Raw genomic sequence first — 19,970 nt, forward strand, 5'->3', positions numbered from 1 at the left:
TGAAAGCGGAAATTACTTGCTTTTAGGGCTGATATTTTTTTTAAATCATTGACTTAATGAACTGCTCTAGTACTGTAATAGTTTTATATATTGAAACAAGAACAATTCATATTAGAGAGATTTGGATAGTACGTCTCAGTTCTCACGAAATGCAAAAACATTGTGAGAAAGCCAATATACTCAGGATGTTAATCTTTATATGATGATGATATTATCTTAGCCAAATACGGCTACGGTAACCAATCTCAAGGTGCACTTTCTATGTTCTTAATCACACAATCTGATGCGTAATCCTTAAAGAGTTCAGTCACCAGACCAAAGGTTTTACGTATTTTCTGCGGGTGTACACACTTTCAACACCAAGGCTGTCTGTTTGCTTTTCATTCTGATCTTGTGTTCGAACACAGAACGTGGGAATATGTTTAGTCTTCGAGTCGGCAGCAGTTGATTTAGTTTATAAATCCACCAAACCAAAGTGAATTAGCTAGAAGGATCGAGAATATTTGGAAACCTACTGATTGAGACCTCTACTCGTCGATGAGAAGACCTTTAGTCACCTGTCGTTCCATATATTTTAAGTTATAATGATTAAATAAAAATAGTTGCTATTAAAATTGTTGATATACTGGTACAATACAATTTATATTAAAATGTTAGTTACATTTTCACAAGCCCAGTGAGATCATGACATACTGTACCACCAAACCCACGTTATACTTCCTTCACACCCTCATACTCACAGATTTAAGATATTGACAGCCCTAAACAAATACCATCGACAGCAAGACGACAAGTTACACATTTAATTTAAGGTTAAGATAATTTCCTTGCCAAGGTTGTATATATAACAGACAAGTAGGTGTAATAATAATAACAGGTTTTTATTGATGGTTTTACCTGCTCTATGCGGAAAAATGTTTACAAAATGGAAATGCCTTTTATTACATTTTGTGAAAATTCAATTTGCCATCATAGACAGTTGACGCTGTAATGAATAATAAAACTCGCATATCATTTCAAGACTATGGTCTTGCACTTGGACTATTTCCTACTGTCGGATTGGCCTTAAAAACGGATTATGACAGACAGGTAATTGAGGGTACACCTGGGTTTGACACACACTGTGATGTGGCCTGAGCAATGTCGTAACCCCCTTACGGCCAGAAATCCCTTTAGAATTATAAATTATTTTATTTTTTTTACCAATTTCGATAAAATAATACCCAAAAAATATACTGACCAAAGGAAAACCTGAAATAAAGAATATTTGCGAAGTTATTGCATATAGTGTAGAGCGGAGCGACGAGCTCGAACCGTTAGAGGCGGAAAAATCTTTACATAACAATGCTTATTGACCGACCCTGACCCTGACCCTTATTGACCCTTTTTTGACCAGGTAGATGTTTCGAAGAATTTTAATAATAGTTAGGTTATACGGAACGAAACGTTGCCCGAAAAACAGATTCAGGTCTGCTGTACACGCCTAGCATCACTGATTAATCATATAGACACTACAATTACTAGTTTTCACACGTCGAAACTTTAAACGCGATTATCTCGAAACAACGTTTTAAAAAATTGCTCTCGGTATAGCTCCAAAAGTTATCGACCGATTTCGATGAAATTTTGGGAGATCACACTCAGTTACATTATCGGAAGGATGTACCTAAAGTTTGAACGGTAGTGTGTAAATAAACCTTTAAGAGGTCAATTATGTTAAAAAAAACCGGCCAAGTGCGAGTCGGACTCGCGCACCGAGGGTTCCGTACAAACCTGCAAGGTTTACAAAGTTCGTTCATTACGACAATCGAGTCATAACTATGATATTTTTATTGCAAAATGAAATTCATAACATTACAATGGGGAAAGATGGAGGAGCATAAATTTAAGACAAAGATCTCTTTATCGTTTAAGTAATCCTTTATTTTATATTAACACATATCATTCTTTTTTTTTTTCACGGGTTAAAGGCAATTAGATCTAAGTATTTGATATGAATTTCAACTTGATAGCTCTACGCGCTCATGAGGAAAAAAGTAATACGTTTATATTTATTAAAAAATATATATTTTGTAATGTAACTAAAAATTTAAGGTTTTCGGAATTTTTCCTTTATGTGTGCTATAAAAAGTTGCTTCATGCCAAATTTCAAGATTCTAGGTCGACTGGAAGTACCCTTTAGGTTTTGATTCCCTTGCGAGTACTTGCGTTTCTTTTGATTGCGTTGACATAGAAGTTTGATTTTGTTACAGCTTAAAGGTTTTATAGACCTGAGTATTTGGTATGAATTTCAATTTAATACCTCTACGCGTTTATGAGGAAATGGGTAGTAAGTTTAAAATTATTAAAAAAATGTATATATTATGTGATGTAACTAAAAATTTATGGTTTTCGTAATTTTTCCTTTATCTATGCTATTAGACGTTGCTTCGTACCAAATTTCAAGATTCTGAGTTCACGGGAAGCACCCTGTAGGTTTTGATTCCCTTGCAAGTGTCGAAAATTTGCGGCATAAACAGCTGTATCTTTTGATTGCGTTGGCTTAGAAGTTTGATTTTTTCACAGCTTCAAGGGACAGTAGACCTGAGTAATTGAGAAATTTCAGCTTCATACCTCCACGCGTTCCTGAGAAAAAGGGTCTTGACAGACGGACGGACGGACGGACAGACGGACAACAAAGTGATCCTATAAGGGTTCCGTTTTTTCCTTTTGAGATACGGAACCCTAAAAAGGTCAAAATTGCGACCTTTAGAATAAATTTTCATTTTTGAACTTTGTCATCATTTTATAGGTAGATCCTTCTCGTTAATAAACAAATAACATTTGTTAATTTTTTTTCAGACCAACAGCAAAAGAATAATAACTGCAGCACTTTTCAATGCCACGGAAAATAGGCGTCTGAAGCCCCTTAATAACATTTTGTGTGACCAAATATTTTGTCATTATCATCTCCCGGTCTCTTACTTTCACATTTATAATATTAGCATAAATTAATGAGTATTTTTTTTGCTGTTATAAAAACAGCAACGGTCTCCGAATGATTCCAACAACGAAAGGTTTTATTGATGTACCCCGTTCCCCATTTTATGCCATCGCTTTTCTAAATGTATCCTCTAGTGAAACCTCTCCATTAATTAATTCAGTGGTGGTAATCAAGTTAGTGGCAAGATATATCTCGGGGTTAATGAGGGAGTTTCAAAAGGATTTATTTTGGGTGCATGACTTTATTTCATTTACAAGAATTACTAAAAGTTATGTTTTTTTAAATAAAAAGACTGAACCAAAGACGATGTGGAAATACCTTTTTCTGAAATTTTATATTGGATTAGTAGCATCATCATCATCACTTACTACTTATAAATATTGGATCCTTACATATGAAATTAGTTTTACCGTACTGACGTCACTTTAATTTAAATATATCCTCTTTGGTTAAGAATTCCAAATTCAAATTTATAAATCTATTTTGTTGGCTTTTGCATTTGAGTTTTGACAACTGTCTTTCATTTGTTTGATCCTAAGTATTTTTTTCTTGGTTTCTTATATTTTACGAGTACGAGTTTTACCGAGGCAGCAGTGCTGCGGAATCAGCTGGATAGAGAAAAGTTGTGTACGGTGCTGGTGTCGCGAAAGAAAGCACAGTTTTTAGTTTCAGCACTTTCGTTCTGGAAATTTTGACCTTCAGAACTAGAGACCAAAGTGGATAATGAAGAAATAAAGGCTATTGTTATAAACATTAGATTTATATTTTCTTTAACTTTATATTACCTATCTGTGTAGTTATTCATCTATAATCTGGAGTGATTTCAGATAGCTGCAGGATTACGGGAAAGTAAAAAAATTGAACGATGAATGAATTGAGGAATGTGAGTGAGTGAATGAATTGACACGCGTCGAGTGCACAATCGACTTTGCACAATCGACACAATAATGAAGGGATTTAAATCGAATAATTACTTGTGATAACGGTGGATACTGTACGGTAGTCGGAAGCGCTCATCGCAATGGCTTAACCTTGGATACCAGGCCAAATCCTAAACGAAAATTGAATTAGTAAAAGTTATTTGTGAGTGTTTGGTGGACTAGTGCCGGTGACGATCACTACCGCTTTCTAAAACAATCCTCTAAGAGTTTACCATTTTTTTCCGGAATTTGGACAACTTTTTACGAAGAAAAAAAAATACAGACGAATTGATAACCTCCTCCTTTTTGAACTCGGTAGAAAAGCAGTTCATCTTCGATGCGGTAGTCCAAACAGCCGTCATAGAGTTAATGTTGCAAGACTTTTGTTTATGCGGAAATAACTGAACTGCTTTTTAAAGTTATGATTTTTTTTATTAATAGCCTTAATACTTTACTTATTTAATTGCAGCAACTCTCGCATTTAGCAGAATTGTATTCATATTTGAAGACAAACAAGGATTGCGATCATCAGATACACGCTTCGCTTCATGATTCTGGTTGCGGCACGAAATAACACAACCGATGTGATCAATACCTTCTTTAATTTGAACTAGCGACTCGCCCCGTCCTCGCACGGGTACAATAGTGATACTAAATATACAACAGAATTTGTTCATTTACGACATCAAACTACAATTACTAAAATGATCAGTGCCTATATATTAAAAAAACCGCATCAAAATCCATTGCGAAGTTTTAAATATTTAAGCATTCAAAGGGACACAGGGACAGAGAAAGCTACTTTATTTTATACTATACAGGGTTATTGGTAATTCAACGTATATCCGTTAGGAGGTCATAGGAATTACTATTTGCAATAATTTTAACCCCATATACATAATCCAAAATGAACCATTTTTAAGTTATCACGATATTTAGCTTTTTTCAAAATTTGTCAAAAATGAACTTCAAAAATTTATCCAAAAAAAGTATCAAATAAAATCATTTTTTTTTGGATCTTTTTCAATATTTTAACAATAATTATTGGTCCAAATTAAGAAAATGCGAAGCGGAAAACGTAATTATTTTAATATTTTTTAGATGTTTTTTCCTCAAAAATGCCTTAAAAACTATAAAAATCATTATGAAACTTGGCGCGCAGGTTATTTTAAAACCTGTATAGTGTATTTAATCATCAGAAATATTCATAAAAATGATTCTATATACACGAATCCTTCAAATGTGAGATCACTCTAGCTTGCCTGCCTTGTGCCTGCCCGCAGTCTACTGAACTTTAGTCGTTGCGTTCGATTTTTTATTTTTCTGTCATTCATTTATAATTATTTTCATTTTGACATCATATCTTTTTCTTTGGATAAAATGTTATTTTTTTTGTAATTATTCTTATTAAACTGCTCTGGAAATATGAAATAAAGTATAACTTCAGAGAAACAATTAAAATTTATTTCAAATAAAACATTTAAGCGTTGTTTTGAATCCAGGATGAGAATCGTGATACACGAGCGTTGACACCAGGGTAACGAGCCATAGCGCATCTCTCTCCCCAAGAGCACACACCGACAACAATGTTGTTGTGGAGCAGAGGACCACCGGAGTCACCTTGGCAAGCGTCGCGACCGCCAACGTCGAGCCAGCCCGCGCACAACATGTTAGCAGTGATCGTGCGACGGAGCTCCAAGTAACGCGTTCTGCATGTGTTCTGGTTTACGACCCAAACTTGGACGTGACGAAGCTGTTCAGAAGGGCGGCCGTTGAACTGAAATGTAATTGGTTATATATTAGTTACATAAAGTTTCGGTCTTATTTATCATTCTACATAAAATTCAAAATGAGTTTATCAAATATAATTTAATTTAATGTTGAGACCGCTTTAATAATTAAAACGTTGTAAATTGTCTAGTTTATATTTATGTAAACATTATAAAATACACAGCGCACTGAGAGGGGATGATTTGAGACTTACGCTGGTATGTCCCCATCCGATGGCCATCACGGGCTGATTGTCGGCGACGTTGTAGTTGGCGCCGGCGATGCGCGCTGCACGAACGTTGTTATTGAAAGAGAAGGCGCCGTTAATCCTCAAAACGGCAACATCGTTGTCTAAGGTGCTCCTTACATAGTTGGGGTGTCTGATGATTCTGTTCGTAGTTAAAACAACCCCGCCGCTGTTGGCATTAGTGGAACCGACGCGTACGCGCCATAGGCCAACTGCAATCCTGAAGCTGAAACAAATATCTTTAATTTTAGACATACATATATTTAAACTAAGGCGAGAAATGAGATGCCGAAATACTTAATATAACTAATCAAAATTACTCTTATAAACTCGTCTCGTTTGAGTGAGGCTGTGTTTTGTGTCATAAAGCGACTCACATAATATCCAAGCAAAACTAGCTTCTAGATTGCTTTAGCGACTTTAAAACAATTTTAAATTTATGGAAATTCCAACTTTGTTCAATCATGCCACAGAATCTTAAGTACTTAGTATTTCATATTGACACAATGAGACGCATTATCCCAGAGACTCCAACTTGCATATGATACGGGAAATTTAAATATTGTTTTTAAAGTTTTAGTATTCAAACTACAAGGAACTCACTCAAAACAATGGGCAGCAGTGAGCACGGCTCTGTTATTTAAAATAGAAGAACCGCAAGCCTGTATGAACGTTCCCGAGGCTGACGATGATGAAATCAGAGCGGCACTGAATGGGTACCGATCGATCGATGTCACGGAGCCTCCAACGATCCTATCGGCTGCAGAAAGGAATCATTAAACAAAACGTACATATACATGAAAGCAGATTTTGATTATTTAGAAACCAGAGTTATACAAAAAGACCACGGGTTAGCAATGCATTGTGATAAATTAATCTATTCAAGAAGATAACTCACCAGAAGCCACTGCCAGGCTAAGGGCTAAAACGATGAGAGCACGCATTGCGTCTGTTAACAGCCTGTTGGGTCGACTGCTGGGATATTCACATAATGGGATATTTATATTAAAAATGTCATGTTTGTGATGGATTGAAACAGATTAAGATGTAATTTATTACATTTTAATCAATAATCCATAATCCGGAAAATTTATTTTATTCATAAAATTCGCAAATATGCGTCTATTAATCGAAATCAGACGATAAACATAATTTGAATTGTTTTTGGGGATTGCATTAGAAATTCGCATCCCGAATTTAAGGTTGGGGAAGGGGTGGGGGGTAAGGGGGCGTGGTGTAGTACCTACACCACCACTCCCCCCGCGCGGAAATCATTAGTTTTTTTTTTTTTTCAATTTTTAAATTTCAATACTAAAATCATCAAAATTCGTACTGTTAGTTAAATTTTAGAAGGGGAGAGATATAAAATTCCAATTATTGGTATAAAATGTGATTTCTGGCGCTGCGCCGGCCGCTGCCGCGGCACGCTCGCTTCGCTCGCTCGGCTTGCGCAGCGTTTGGTCATAAAATCTAACCTAACCTAACCTATCCTTAGCTACTATAACTATCTACTATTTTTGTTGCCGGAGTGGCTTCGCCACTCCTGTGAGGGGGCTGTTAATTTTGAGTGAAAAATAGAAACAACAATAGGTATATTTTAGAAATTTATAAGAACCATTTATCTGTATATATACTTGACTAAATTTAATAATGCGATAAATGGATCTTTTTTATATTTTATGTTATATTGTATTATATTATCATGTTCGTAAAATCTTCTGGGTGATTATTATTTTCTTTACAAAAGAATCGCTTTACTACAAAATTAAATTAAATTTTTACACGTTTTTTTTACTATAAATTAATATAGTATTTGTTAAAATATAATACAGAAAAAGCTAATAAACATAAAAATAATGATTTAAGGTTAATTATAATGTAAAATATCGATCCGTTGCACGTAACTTTAAACGCACATTAAAAAAAAACTATGGGTTTCCGCAGGTTGGGAGTGGTAAATTTCGAGAGAGGGGAACAACCTCTTTAAGAAACAACCCCTACTATCATCAAATTCGGGATGCGAATTTCTAATGCCGACCCTGTTTTTGTAATATCCATATCTTGAACCCTGCTAGACAATCATGTTAGTACTATAACGCTGTGTAAAATGATTTTTATCGATAATTTCTTTCGCTCTCGCTTGCATGGTAAATTGTATGTGGTTCTATGTGTGATAATTTTCCTTGATCTGAACATTTGAAAGTTTTCTGTGATCCTGGTGAAAAAGTAAATAGTATTACCCTGCAATAATTATTAACACCATACAGTTGACTAACATTGGTACCTAATTAGAACCGGTAACGTTAGAAATCTGTTAATAAAAAATTATAATCTGTTATTCATTCAGGTTCAGGCATCAGGTTATATCTTGCAACCTGTTCTGCATCCATGATCGTTTTGACAGCAACAGCATTACTTCAGAGCAGAATACCACTTGCCCAGGAGGTTCATTAAAGCATCTTGAAATTTAATGTCGATATTATATTAAAAATAAATAAAAACCGGTAGCTTCCTAGCATGTTCTTCACTTATAGTTTTATTATATGTGTTTCTAAAAACACAGCATTGTTTAAAGAAGCATCTTATCATAAACAATTCTAAAATAAAAGTTCATCTTACCTCTCTTTCCATCTTTTGTTACCTTTTTCTTCCACACACAGCAGAGCGAGCCATCTTGTTTCGGATTTGCGGGCCAATGACATTGTCAAATCATATCGTTTGTAAATCTCAATTTTAAAATTTTCAAGTAACTCATAAGATATTTTAAATTAACATGGTTATTTTTGTTATTACTGTTAGTAAATACGGTATATATTTAAATCAAAAATAAAAATACATGGTAGGTATATATCATAACGAATGACTATCATAAACGGTGAAGGTAAGGATATGAATATGTCGGATGTCGCTGCTTCCCATGGGATCGGTTGTCTCGACAAGCATCTGAGGTGCCCAGTGAACGGAGAGGTTCTTCTTCATCTTCGGAAAATGAGGAAGGCTTGGAATCACCTCCACCTAATAGAAAACCTTAGTTTAAACAATGTGGGTCGGACCCGCGAGTGGATTCACTAGTTAACCGGATAGATTAAATATATTATGGCACTGACTCAAAATTCACAACTAAATAATAATGTGAATCCCATTGGTGTGGGTGGGTAGAACTGAAGGCCTGCGAGTGAATTTTTAGTAAATCCTTGTTCTATTAATAAAAAGTTGTAGATCGGGGATTTTAACACAGAGTTTGGTGAGAAGTGGGTTATTCCCACTTCTGTATCCAACAGTCAAATTATTAAGGAAATTTGTTAAAAAAATATCCACATATATGATTACAATATTGCAGGATCTAAAAGATAAGGGAATTTTAGAAACACAAAGGAGTTTAAATACAGGTTTCCTATCAATGGTGTTTTTGCTTCCAACATTCAATCTAAAAGGGGTTAAACCGACATATTGCAACAAAGCATTTCATAGATGATATAGATTTGTGACAAGGAAACGTTTGGATGATGAATATTTAATTTAGGTAATAGCCTAATTCCACTAAAAGCTTACCTACCCTTTGGTATTTCGGCTGCCCCCGGACATTTCTTATCAAACTAGATCGCAGAGTTCCTGCGTACCAAAAAGTATCGGGGTATTGGTCCAGCTGGACGGTTTTCTTTTGGTCAACCACTACAAAGGTAAACCATAACCACCACCACAAATATTTTGCGCTAATTAAACAAAACGTAAATATTAATTGTTTTTTTTTCAAAAAAATAGGCCGTCTAGCCTTTAGTCTAGATACGACAATAAATATAAACAAATTAATAAAGAGGTAATAATAGAATCATATGGCTTGCAATTTATTAAGATACTATTTTTTTATGTCATAATGTCGCAAGCAGCAGCAGCAAAGCAAAGCAGCCGAACTCTTTGAGGACTGCTTTGGTGCATCCGGTCTCTAAATATGGCAATCGCTTAGACCCCTCCAATTATAGGCCTATAGCCATCACCTTCTTGTTATCCAAGTGGATTCAATTATAAACTGCCAACTTCTGCGATACTGTCAGGGTCGTTTAGCCGGTGATCTTCTAGTTTACCTTAATCACAGACGGGCGGAAGCAGTTGAAAGCAAGAGGGAGGCATTGGCGGCCAGTTTGGTCGTAACAAAGGCGTATGTCACAAAGAACATATTTAGAAGCTTCCTTCCTATAGGCTTCTCGGGAAATTATGTAATTGGATCACCAGCTATTTGGCAGTTCGAAATATTAAAGTCGTTATCTATGGTGCATACTTTGATATGAAATTCGTCAATGCTGGTGTTCCAGAAGCCTGCGTTCTATCACGCACTGTGTTTTTTCTGCATATTAATGACTTGTTGCAAATCTCTAACATTCACTGCTATGCAGACGAGAGGCAGGCAGGGCGGGCGAATATTTCTCCGGAAAAACCGAAATCGTGTCTTCATTAAACAAAGTCTCGCTAAAAAATTACGTTTCGTCGTATCTCCACGATTTCAGAACATTCCGATAGCTGCCACAGCTAGTATCGGAATATTTGGCGTGGATATCTTGAGCTGCGTTCAGTTCAGTCTTGGCAACGCACTTGCAAGCCCACCTGTTTTGAAGATGTCTATGGACGGTGGTAATAAGAAAATAAAAAAAGTTGTCGGTTGTCTTTTAAATAAATTTCTGTAAATTATGTAAAATTTTGATACATTTATGCTCATTTTAAAATAAACCTTGGTACTTTTTATTTCTGGACCACGAACCCCCCAGTAAATGAAACCCTGGCTACGGCCCTGGAACAATACCCTACTAGTTATTAGTGAAATGAGGACCTATGAAGTAATTTCTAATATTAACACAACGAACTATGCGTTGGGGTAAGATCGGGTCAATAATACCAGCGAATATGTAAAGGTTATTATTTTTACGGTAAACGAGTCTAGTTCGAGTGTCTAAAATCAATAATTTTCGAAGTTATTCACACTTACATCGCACTATGCGTTTGGAAAGATCGTCAACGAAGTATATAAACAAATAAACGACATATTTTATAAACTTTTATCGCCTGGAAAAAACTTAAACCTTGTGAATTAAATACTTATAAATAAGTATAAATATTAAAATTGATAACATCGTCTTAATTGATAACGTAAATATTCAAGATATTTTGTATTATCTATTATTTACTAATTTTGTAGTACTATAGTACTACGTCTCTTCGGAATTGGAGACGCCGCACTATCAGTACATCGACATCTGATTTCGTACCTGAGACCTCTCCAAGCATTAATTCAGTGGTTTTAATCAAATAAATGGCAAGATCTCTCGGGGCTACTGAGGGAGCTCCAGAAGGATTGATTGTTGAGGCGCATGCCCTTGGCTGACACCGACTCCAAATATAGCAATAATTATAACTATTGCTATATTTATTTATATTCATTATCGTAATCGTAAATCGACTTTTAAGTAGTCTAATAATATGATAACCTCCTCCATTTTGAAGTCGGTTGAAGCCAACAGCCAACAGGCGCAGAAGAAAATGCTCTTTCAGAAATGTTTTATTGGATTAGTATATCAATAAGTCACTACTAAATAGTAAATGGACAAATGACCCGAAAAAGATGTGGGAATTTATAAGTTAGCTGATAACAAAATAAAATATAATCAACAACCTCCTAGATTCGAAATAAAATCGATAGCTTTAACGGACAGAAATGAAATTGGTGAAGCATTTAATAGCCGCTAATAAACCTCAGACCCACGGAGTGACCTCGGAGTCAAACAGACGAAATATATAACACTTTATCTTATGTCGACCAAGAACCTCAATATAAATTTGCTAATTTTGATATATGCACAGAACAAAAACATATCATCATAATAAAGTGTCTTGATGTAGACCGTAGTACACGTATTAATGGCATTAATGTTAAAACTATGTTATATTCAAAAGATCTCACTTCTTAAATTACACATTAAAATTCATAAAAATAAATAACTTACACATTACAATGTGTAAGTACACATTGTAATGTGTAAGTTATTTAGCTATATAAATTCATAGCACTGGACACATTTCCTGATAGCTTAAGAATAGTCAAAATTAAATCAAGTCTGGTTCAACAACAAACTGGTTCAAACAGAAAATTATCGTCCAATTTTAGTATTACCAGTACTATAAAAAAAATTCAAAAGGGTTATCTACAAGTGACTAATCAACGCTTGCACAAGTTGCAATATTTATACAAGCGACAGTTTGGATTTAGTGAAAAATCTAGTACATTATCACCTGTAATTGACCTTGTTCGTAAAATAAGCAAATAAATAGGAAACAAAAATATATGCTTAGGTATATTTATTGACTTAAAAAATTATTTGACACGACAATACTTCTGACTGCTAAATTATGTAACGTAAGAGTATCTGGACCAGCCCCTAATGTACTCAAGAAATATTCATAAAAATGATTCCATGGACAAAAAAGCAACTTCAAAAATGTATTTAAAAAAAAAGTATCAAATAAAATCATATTTTTTCTTTTGTTCTTTAAAAATGATTCAACACTGGATATTTGTCAATATTTAAACGATAATTATTGGTCCAAATTTAAAAATGCGAGACGGGAAACGAAATTATTTTAATTTTTTTTTTCCTCACAAATGCCTTAAAAACTATAAAAATCATTATGAAACTTGGCCCGCAGATTATTTTAAAACCTGTATAGTGATTACTTCAATCATCAGAAATATTCATAAAAATGATTGCATGGACACGAATCCTTCATATGTGAGATCACTCTAGCCAGCCTGTCTGCAGCATCTGAAGTTTAGTCGTTGCGTTTGATTTTTTATTATTCTGTCATTCAATTATAATTATTTTTATTTTGATATTTGTATATTTTTGTTTGGAGAAAATGTTATTTTTTTTCTATGGTAATTATTCTTATTAAACTGCTGGGGAAATATGCAATAAAAGTATAACTTCAGAGAAACAATTAAAATTTATTTCAAATAAAAGATTTAAGCGTTGTTTTGAATCCAGGATGAGAAGCGTGATACACGAGCGTTGACACCAGGGTAACGAGCCATAGCGCATCTCTCTCCCCAAGAGCACACACCGACAACAATGTTGTTGTGGAGCAGAGGACCACCGGAGTCACCTTGGCAAGCGTCGCGACCGCCAACGTCGAGCCAGCCCGCGCACAACATGTTAGCAGTGATCGTGCGACGGAGCTCCAAGTAACGCGTTCTGCATGTGTTCTGGTTTACGACCCAAACTTGGACGTGACGAAGCTGTTCAGAAGGGCGGCCGTTGAACTGAAATGTAATTGGTTATATATTAGTTACATAAAGTTTCAGTTTTATTTGTCATTCTACATAAAATTCAAAATTAATTTATTAAATATAATTTCATTTAATGTTGGGACCGCTTTAATAATTAAAGCGTTGTAAAGTTAAGCGTTGTTGTTGTCTAGTTTATAACTATGGAAACATTATAAAATACACAGCGCACTGAGAGGGGATTATTTGAGACTTACGCTGGTGAGTCCCCATCCGATGGCCATCACGGGCTGATTGTCGGCGACGTTGTAGTTGGCGCCGGCGATGCGCGCTGCACGAACGTTGTTATTGAAAGAGAAGGCGCCGTTGATCCTCAAAACGGCAACATCGTTGTCTAAGGTGCTCCTTACATAGTTGGGGTGTCTGATGATTCTGTTCGTAGTTAAAACAACCCCGCCGCTGTTGGCATTAGTGGAACCGACGCGTACGCGCCATAGGCCAACTGCAATCCTGAAGCTGAAACAAATATCTTTAATTTTAGACATATATTTAAACTAGGGCGAGAAATGAGATGCCGAAATACTTAACTTAATATAACTAACCACAATTACTCTTGTAACCTACTCATCTCGTTTGAGTGAGGCTGTGTTTTGTGTCATAAAGCGACTCACATAATATCCAAGCAAAAATAGCTTCTGGATTACTTTTAACGACTTCAGAACTCTTTTAAACTTATGGAAATTCCAACTTTGTTATTTCGTGCCACGGAATCTTAAGCACTTGGTACTTCATATTGACACAATGAGACGCATTATCCCTGAGACTCCAACTTGCATATGATACGGGAAAATTAAATTTGTTTATGAACTTATAGTTTTCAAACTACAAGGAACTCACTCAAAACAGTGGGCAGCAGTCAACACGGCTCTGTTATTTAAAATAGAAGAACCGCAAGCCTGTATGAACGTTCCAGAGGCTGACGATGATGAAATCAGAGCGGCACTGAATGGGTACCGATCGATCGACGTCACGGAGCCTCCAACGATCCTATCGGCTACAGAAAGGAATCATTAAACAAAACGTACATATACATAAAAGTAGATCTTAATTATTTAGAAACCAGAGTTATAAAAAAAGATCACGGGGTAGCAATGCATTGTGAAAAATCAATCTATTCAAGAAGATAACTCACCAGAAGCCACTGCCAGGCAAAGGGCTAAAACGATGAGAGCACGCATTGCGACTGTTAACAGCCTGTTGGGTCAACTGCTGGGATATTCACATCATGGGATATTTATATAAAAAGTGTCATGTTTGTGATGGATTGAAACAGATTAAGATGTAATTTATTTCATATTTATCGATAATCTGTAATCCGGAGATTACATTTCATTCATAAAATTCGCAAATATGCGTCTAATAATCGAAATCAGACGATAAAAATAATTTGAATTGTTTTTGTAATATCCATATCTTAAACCGTGCTAGACAATCATGTTAGTACTAACGCTGTGTAGAATAGTTTTTCTTGATATCTTATTTCGCTCTCGCTTGCATGGTAAATTATCTAGGTTGTAATAATATGTGTGATGATTGGTGGTGTGATAACATTTTACTATAAAGTCAAGGAATGAATATTTTTTCGCTGTTACAAAAAGCCAACGTTCCCTATTTTGTGTCACCATTTCTTTCTGTATTATTTTAAATACACATAATTATAAACATATTCTGAAGCAAATGTAAGAATATCCGTTTTATTAAAAACTTCAAGAAGGATTCGCAACTTTATACATTAAAGTAAGTTGTTTTTCTATTTACTAGCAGTTATTGATATACTAATTTAATATAAAATTTCCTACAGAGGATTTTTCAAATCGTCAGATTTTGACTAGTGTTTTTATTTGGCATAAATAAAAATATTAACAAAAGGAAAAACCGACTTCAAACAAAACACTATTTTAAAACAAATAATTTAATATTCAACATATTTTTTAGTCCTCTTGAGTACAATGAAATGAAAAATATAGACTACTTAAAAGTCGATTTACGATTATATAATGTAGTTATTGTTATTTTGGATTGTTATATGCCGGTGTCAGCCAAGAAAAGCTTTCTCGCTTTCTCTGTCCCTATATCACTATATCTTTAGAACTACATAACGGATTTTGATGCGGTTTTTAATAAATAGTGTGATTCGAGGTGAAGGTTTGTGCATATAATACATGAACAATATAGTAAAGAAACACTGATAATTTTAGAAGTTTGCAATGTGATGTCGTAAATAAACAAATTCTGTAGTAAATTTAGCACCCGTGCGAAGCCGGGCGGGTCGCTAGTTGATTATAATATTCGACTATCTGACAATTACATGAACACACCCATGTTACAGAAGGTGTTTCAAATATCCAAATAAGCTACAAATTAAAGATTCGGCCGAGTATCGCTAACGTGCTCCTCAGAATTGTTCCGTTCCCTTCCGTTCCGTTACTTTGCCATAAATCCTATGCTCAAAATCTTAACAAACTTTCACCAAACTACCCTTGAAGTATACCCTTTAAATAAAAATAAGAATCATCAAAATTGGTTGGCGCAATTTTGAGTTATTTATCACGCAAATATATAATGCAAATTTAAGACTTATATCGTTTTCATATGGATACCACCATCAGAACTGGACTTAATTAAAATGGGACCACACGGGAAGCACTAGCTTTCAAACAAAAAAAATGATTAAAAATTTAAAATCGGTCCACCCAGTGAAAAGTTATGAGATAACAAACATAAAAAAATACAGACGAATTGATAACCTCCTTCTTTTTGAAGTCGGTTGAAAACAAGAAACTATCTACGACAAACAATTTGTCATGGTCATAACAAATATAAACCAAATCATTTATATAAATGATTAAAGTTATAGGCAAAAATAGATCCTCCTGGAACTCTCTTCTTAGTACTGGGAGATTTCTTGCCACTTAATTGATTGCCAATACTGATTTAATTAATGAAGAGACCAGGTAAACCCCAGATGTAATTCCCTAATATATTCGTAGTGTTGCGTCTCTAACTCCGTAGCCTGTGTTTTATGTAAGTTCTGCTTAATATATACTAAATTACGTGATGATGATTAAGCAATATATATTTTCATTATGACCTGTTTACCCGAAGGAGCAAATAAGTACGGTATGAAAAAGTTCAATGTACTAGTGGGCTTTAAGCCCAGACCTTATTTGCACTCTGTGTTTTTATATGATAGCTTAAATGGTAGATACTTTGATACGAAATAATATTTTTTTATTATGAATGTTATTGCACCTCAAGGATCTTATAGGTAATAATATAATTCCATAATAATACGTAAATTATATTAATACTCGTAGTTAGATGATTTAATAATAAAAATTCAAATTTTACATGCATATGTTTATGTAATCATTGTATGCTATATTTGAATCTATACTTATAATAAATCTGTAGGGATGTCAATTCTGTACATGAAATATTTTTCCAAAATAACTATCAGAGGTTGAAAAGGGGTCGATACTGATGGCAAAAATGCAATCAGTAAAATTTTTGTCTGTCTGTCCGTATAACCGTTATGGAAACAAAAACTACTCGACGGATTTTACCGAAACTTGGTACAATTATTTTTCATACTCCTGAGCTGGTTATAGTATACTTTTCATCACGCTACAGTCAATAGGAGCAGAGCAGTGAAGGGAAATGTCGGGAAAACGGGAGAAGTTACTCCATATTTTAAGCTTCCGTCGCGTGTACAAGCTTAATGGATAAAAGCCACATAGAAATTGTGTATTACGGAAATGTTCTTCTTAAAATTATATAAAAAAATATCCCGTGACAGCTTTTGTCTATCTTTTATAGTAGACTCACAATAACACGTGTTACTCCCGATAGCTTAGTAGTTCGAAGCTTTCTGATTATATTTGTCTATTCCTGCGTTTATAACACTCTCAATCATCCCAAATTAAAAAAGTTAACAGTATTAACTTCGTGATTGCGGTGACTATAGTTGTAATAATTCAGAACATAGAAACACAATAACAAAATTGTACAGTGACATTGTTCAAGCTTTGATAGATGCCTCCGTGGTGGGTCGAAACAGTAGGTATCGTGTAAAGAAAATAAGAGTGATAGGTTGGAATAAACATGTAGCCGAGGCGCACAGGGAGGCAAGACAAAAATTTCAATTATGGCTGTGGTATGATAAACCAACCGCAGGATATGTTTATAGGGAAATGTGCGAGGCTAGAAGGATTTTTAAATCTCGTTTATGGTGGTGTCAAAACCATCAGGAGCAAATTAAAGCAAAGCAAGCCTTCCCTCCCTGTGAGTATCGGTGGTGAGTGTAAGCCTGAAAAGATTCCTGATCTTTTCATGGATCACTTTCGCGTAAAATCACCACGAGGGCTTTCTCAGTCAGTGATCAATGTTGAGTCCAGCGTGGAAATGTGTATTAAGTTCAAATATAACAAAGTTGCACATATAATCAAACATATGACTAGAGGTAAATCCCCGGGCCATGATGGACTTAGCATTGAGCATCTTCAATACGCTGGGCCACATCTTCCCAGGGTTTTGTGTATGCTGTACAGCTTTTGTTTGAGCCATAGTTTTATGCCTGGCGAGATGATACGTACGATAGTTGTGCCTATTGTGAAAAACAAAACTGGCGACTTGGCTGATAAAAACAACTATAGACCTATTTCGTTGGCTACGGTCATCTCGAAGGTGTTTGACAGCGTGCTCAATATAGAATTAAATAAATTCATAAAACCGCATGATAACCAGTTTGGATTCCGACCTGGATTGTCTACGGAAAGTGCTATACTTTGTGTTAAGCATGCTGTCACATACTATACTAGGCGTAAGACTCCAGTTTATGCATGTTTTCTTGACATGTCGAAGGCATTTGATCTGGTTTCGTACGACATCTTATGGCGTAAAATGAACGAGATTGGCATACCTTCGGAACTGACCAATATCTTTAAATTTTGGTATGGAAATCAGGTCAATAATGTCCGACGGGCAGGAGCATTGTCACGTCCATATGGGTTGGAGTGTGGAGTGAGGCAGGGAGGATTGAGCTCGCCAACACTCTTTAACCTTTATGTAAACGATTTTATCACCGAGCTTAGCAGCACCAGGATCGGCTGTTACATAGACGGTATTTGTGTCAATAACATTAGCTATGCCGATGACATGGTGCTGTTGAGTGCGTCTATTTGTGGTCTTAGAAAACTGATGGCCAAATGTGAGGATTATGTGGGAGGTCATGGTCTTAACTATAATGCAAAGAAAAGTGTAGTGATGGTTTTTGAGGCCGGAGGTAAAGTGCCAAGTAGTGTACCACCTGTAATGCTCAATGGTACAGCACTGCAAAGGGTTTCCCAATTTAAATATCTTGGTCATATATTGACCTCAGACCTCAAAGACGACGCTGATATTGAAAGAGAACGGAGGGCGTTGTCACTGAGAGCGAACATGCTGGCTCGCAGGTTTGCGCGTTGTTCGGAGAGTGTCAAGGGCACGTTGTTCAGAGCATATTGTATAAATTTCTACACGTGCAACCTGTGGGCCAAGTATTCGCAAAAGTCGTACAACGCTATTCGTGTTCAATATAATAATGCTTTCAGGGTGCTGATGGGGCTGCCCCGATTTTGTAGCGCATCAGGGATGTTCACGGAGGCGCACGTGGACTGTTTCTATACCACCATGCGTAAAAGATGTGGAGCCCTGGTGCGCAGAGTGCGGGGCAGTACCAACAGCATCGTGAAACTAATCGCGAGCAGGCTGGACTGCACATATGTGGGTCACTGCTGCGCTATTTCTAATGGAATGGCGCAGAGGTGACTCACATATCTTAGATTCATATTTTTTTAGGTTAAGTACTAACATAGACATTTAAGTTTATTTTTGTATTACTAACAAAAATGAGTCAATGATACTCGAAATAAATAAATATTATTATTAACTATTACATAAAAAGAAGCATAGAAATCGGTATAGAAACACCAAAGTTATACATGAAATAAGCTAATAATAAAACTATCGCACGTGAATACTAAATCTATACTACTATTTAAATCTCTAGAGTCTGTCTGTACACTTATTTTTGTCGTAATTCGTCATAAGTATTCTTTTTATGATTGACTGACATAATTTTTACCATTTTTGACATTTTTGTCTGTCTGTATGTTCTGCTATAACTCGAAAACAGATGCATCGATCTTTATAAAAATTGATATACAGGAAAAACATGTGCTTGCGCAAATGGTAGGCTATCTATATACAAAAGTGGATGTGTTTGTATGTGTGTCATCGATAAACTCAGAAACTATTTGATCGATCATTAAGATTAAATGAATAAAGAGATTATGCTATCCCCATTGATGTAACTCGCCACCAGGTAGCGCTGCGATATAAATATATCTACACCGTTCAACCGAATGTCATGAAAATGAGTACATACAAGTATTTTTTTACGGAGAAAGTGAATATTTCAAACGTATCATTAAAAATAATCAACAGATGGCCCTTACAAGTATCACGATGCATTTCTATGCCGATCAACCGATAAGTATAAAATATGAAGTAAAAAATGCAAATAATTGATCATCATTGATTAAAATAATTAATATAAATAGAAACTACCATGACATTGAAGAAGCAAAAGATCGGAACATCAACAATATATGTGCAGCGTCATTCAAAAGAGCTACGGAAACAACACACCAACGAGAAATACGTTTAGAAACAAATAGA

At 35.3% G+C, this 19,970-nt stretch overlaps 3 protein-coding genes across 3 annotated transcripts; 1 reads left to right on the top strand and 2 right to left on the bottom strand.

Moving 5' to 3' along the window:
* Nucleotides 1-5,383: 5,383 nt before the first annotated feature.
* On the bottom strand, nt 5,384-6,864 carry LOC124531785 (trypsin, alkaline A-like). The gene is made up of 4 exons (XM_047106310.1): nt 6,819-6,864; nt 6,524-6,680; nt 5,888-6,146; nt 5,384-5,680 (listed from the first exon to the last, which is right to left on the bottom strand). The coding sequence occupies exons 1-4, from the start codon at nt 6,862-6,864 to the stop codon at nt 5,384-5,386; spliced, it is 759 nt and encodes a 252-aa protein (XP_046962266.1).
* A 6,065-nt stretch (nt 6,865-12,929) lies between these two features.
* LOC124531786 (trypsin CFT-1-like) lies at nt 12,930-14,429 on the bottom strand. The gene is made up of 4 exons (XM_047106311.1): nt 14,383-14,429; nt 14,088-14,244; nt 13,448-13,706; nt 12,930-13,226 (listed from the first exon to the last, which is right to left on the bottom strand). Exons 1-4 carry the CDS (start codon nt 14,426-14,428, stop codon nt 12,930-12,932), a joined length of 759 nt encoding a protein of 252 aa, XP_046962267.1. The 5' UTR covers nt 14,429.
* A 3,978-nt stretch (nt 14,430-18,407) lies between these two features.
* On the top strand, nt 18,408-19,058 carry LOC124531787. The gene has a single exon (XM_047106314.1). It carries the CDS (start codon nt 18,408-18,410, stop codon nt 19,056-19,058), a length of 651 nt encoding a protein of 216 aa, XP_046962270.1.
* The last annotated feature ends 912 nt before the right edge of the window (nt 19,059-19,970 follow it).

Source organism: Vanessa cardui, chromosome 8, assembly GCF_905220365.1.
Source record: "Vanessa cardui chromosome 8, ilVanCard2.1, whole genome shotgun sequence".
Lineage (NCBI taxonomy): Eukaryota > Metazoa > Arthropoda > Insecta > Lepidoptera > Nymphalidae > Vanessa > Vanessa cardui.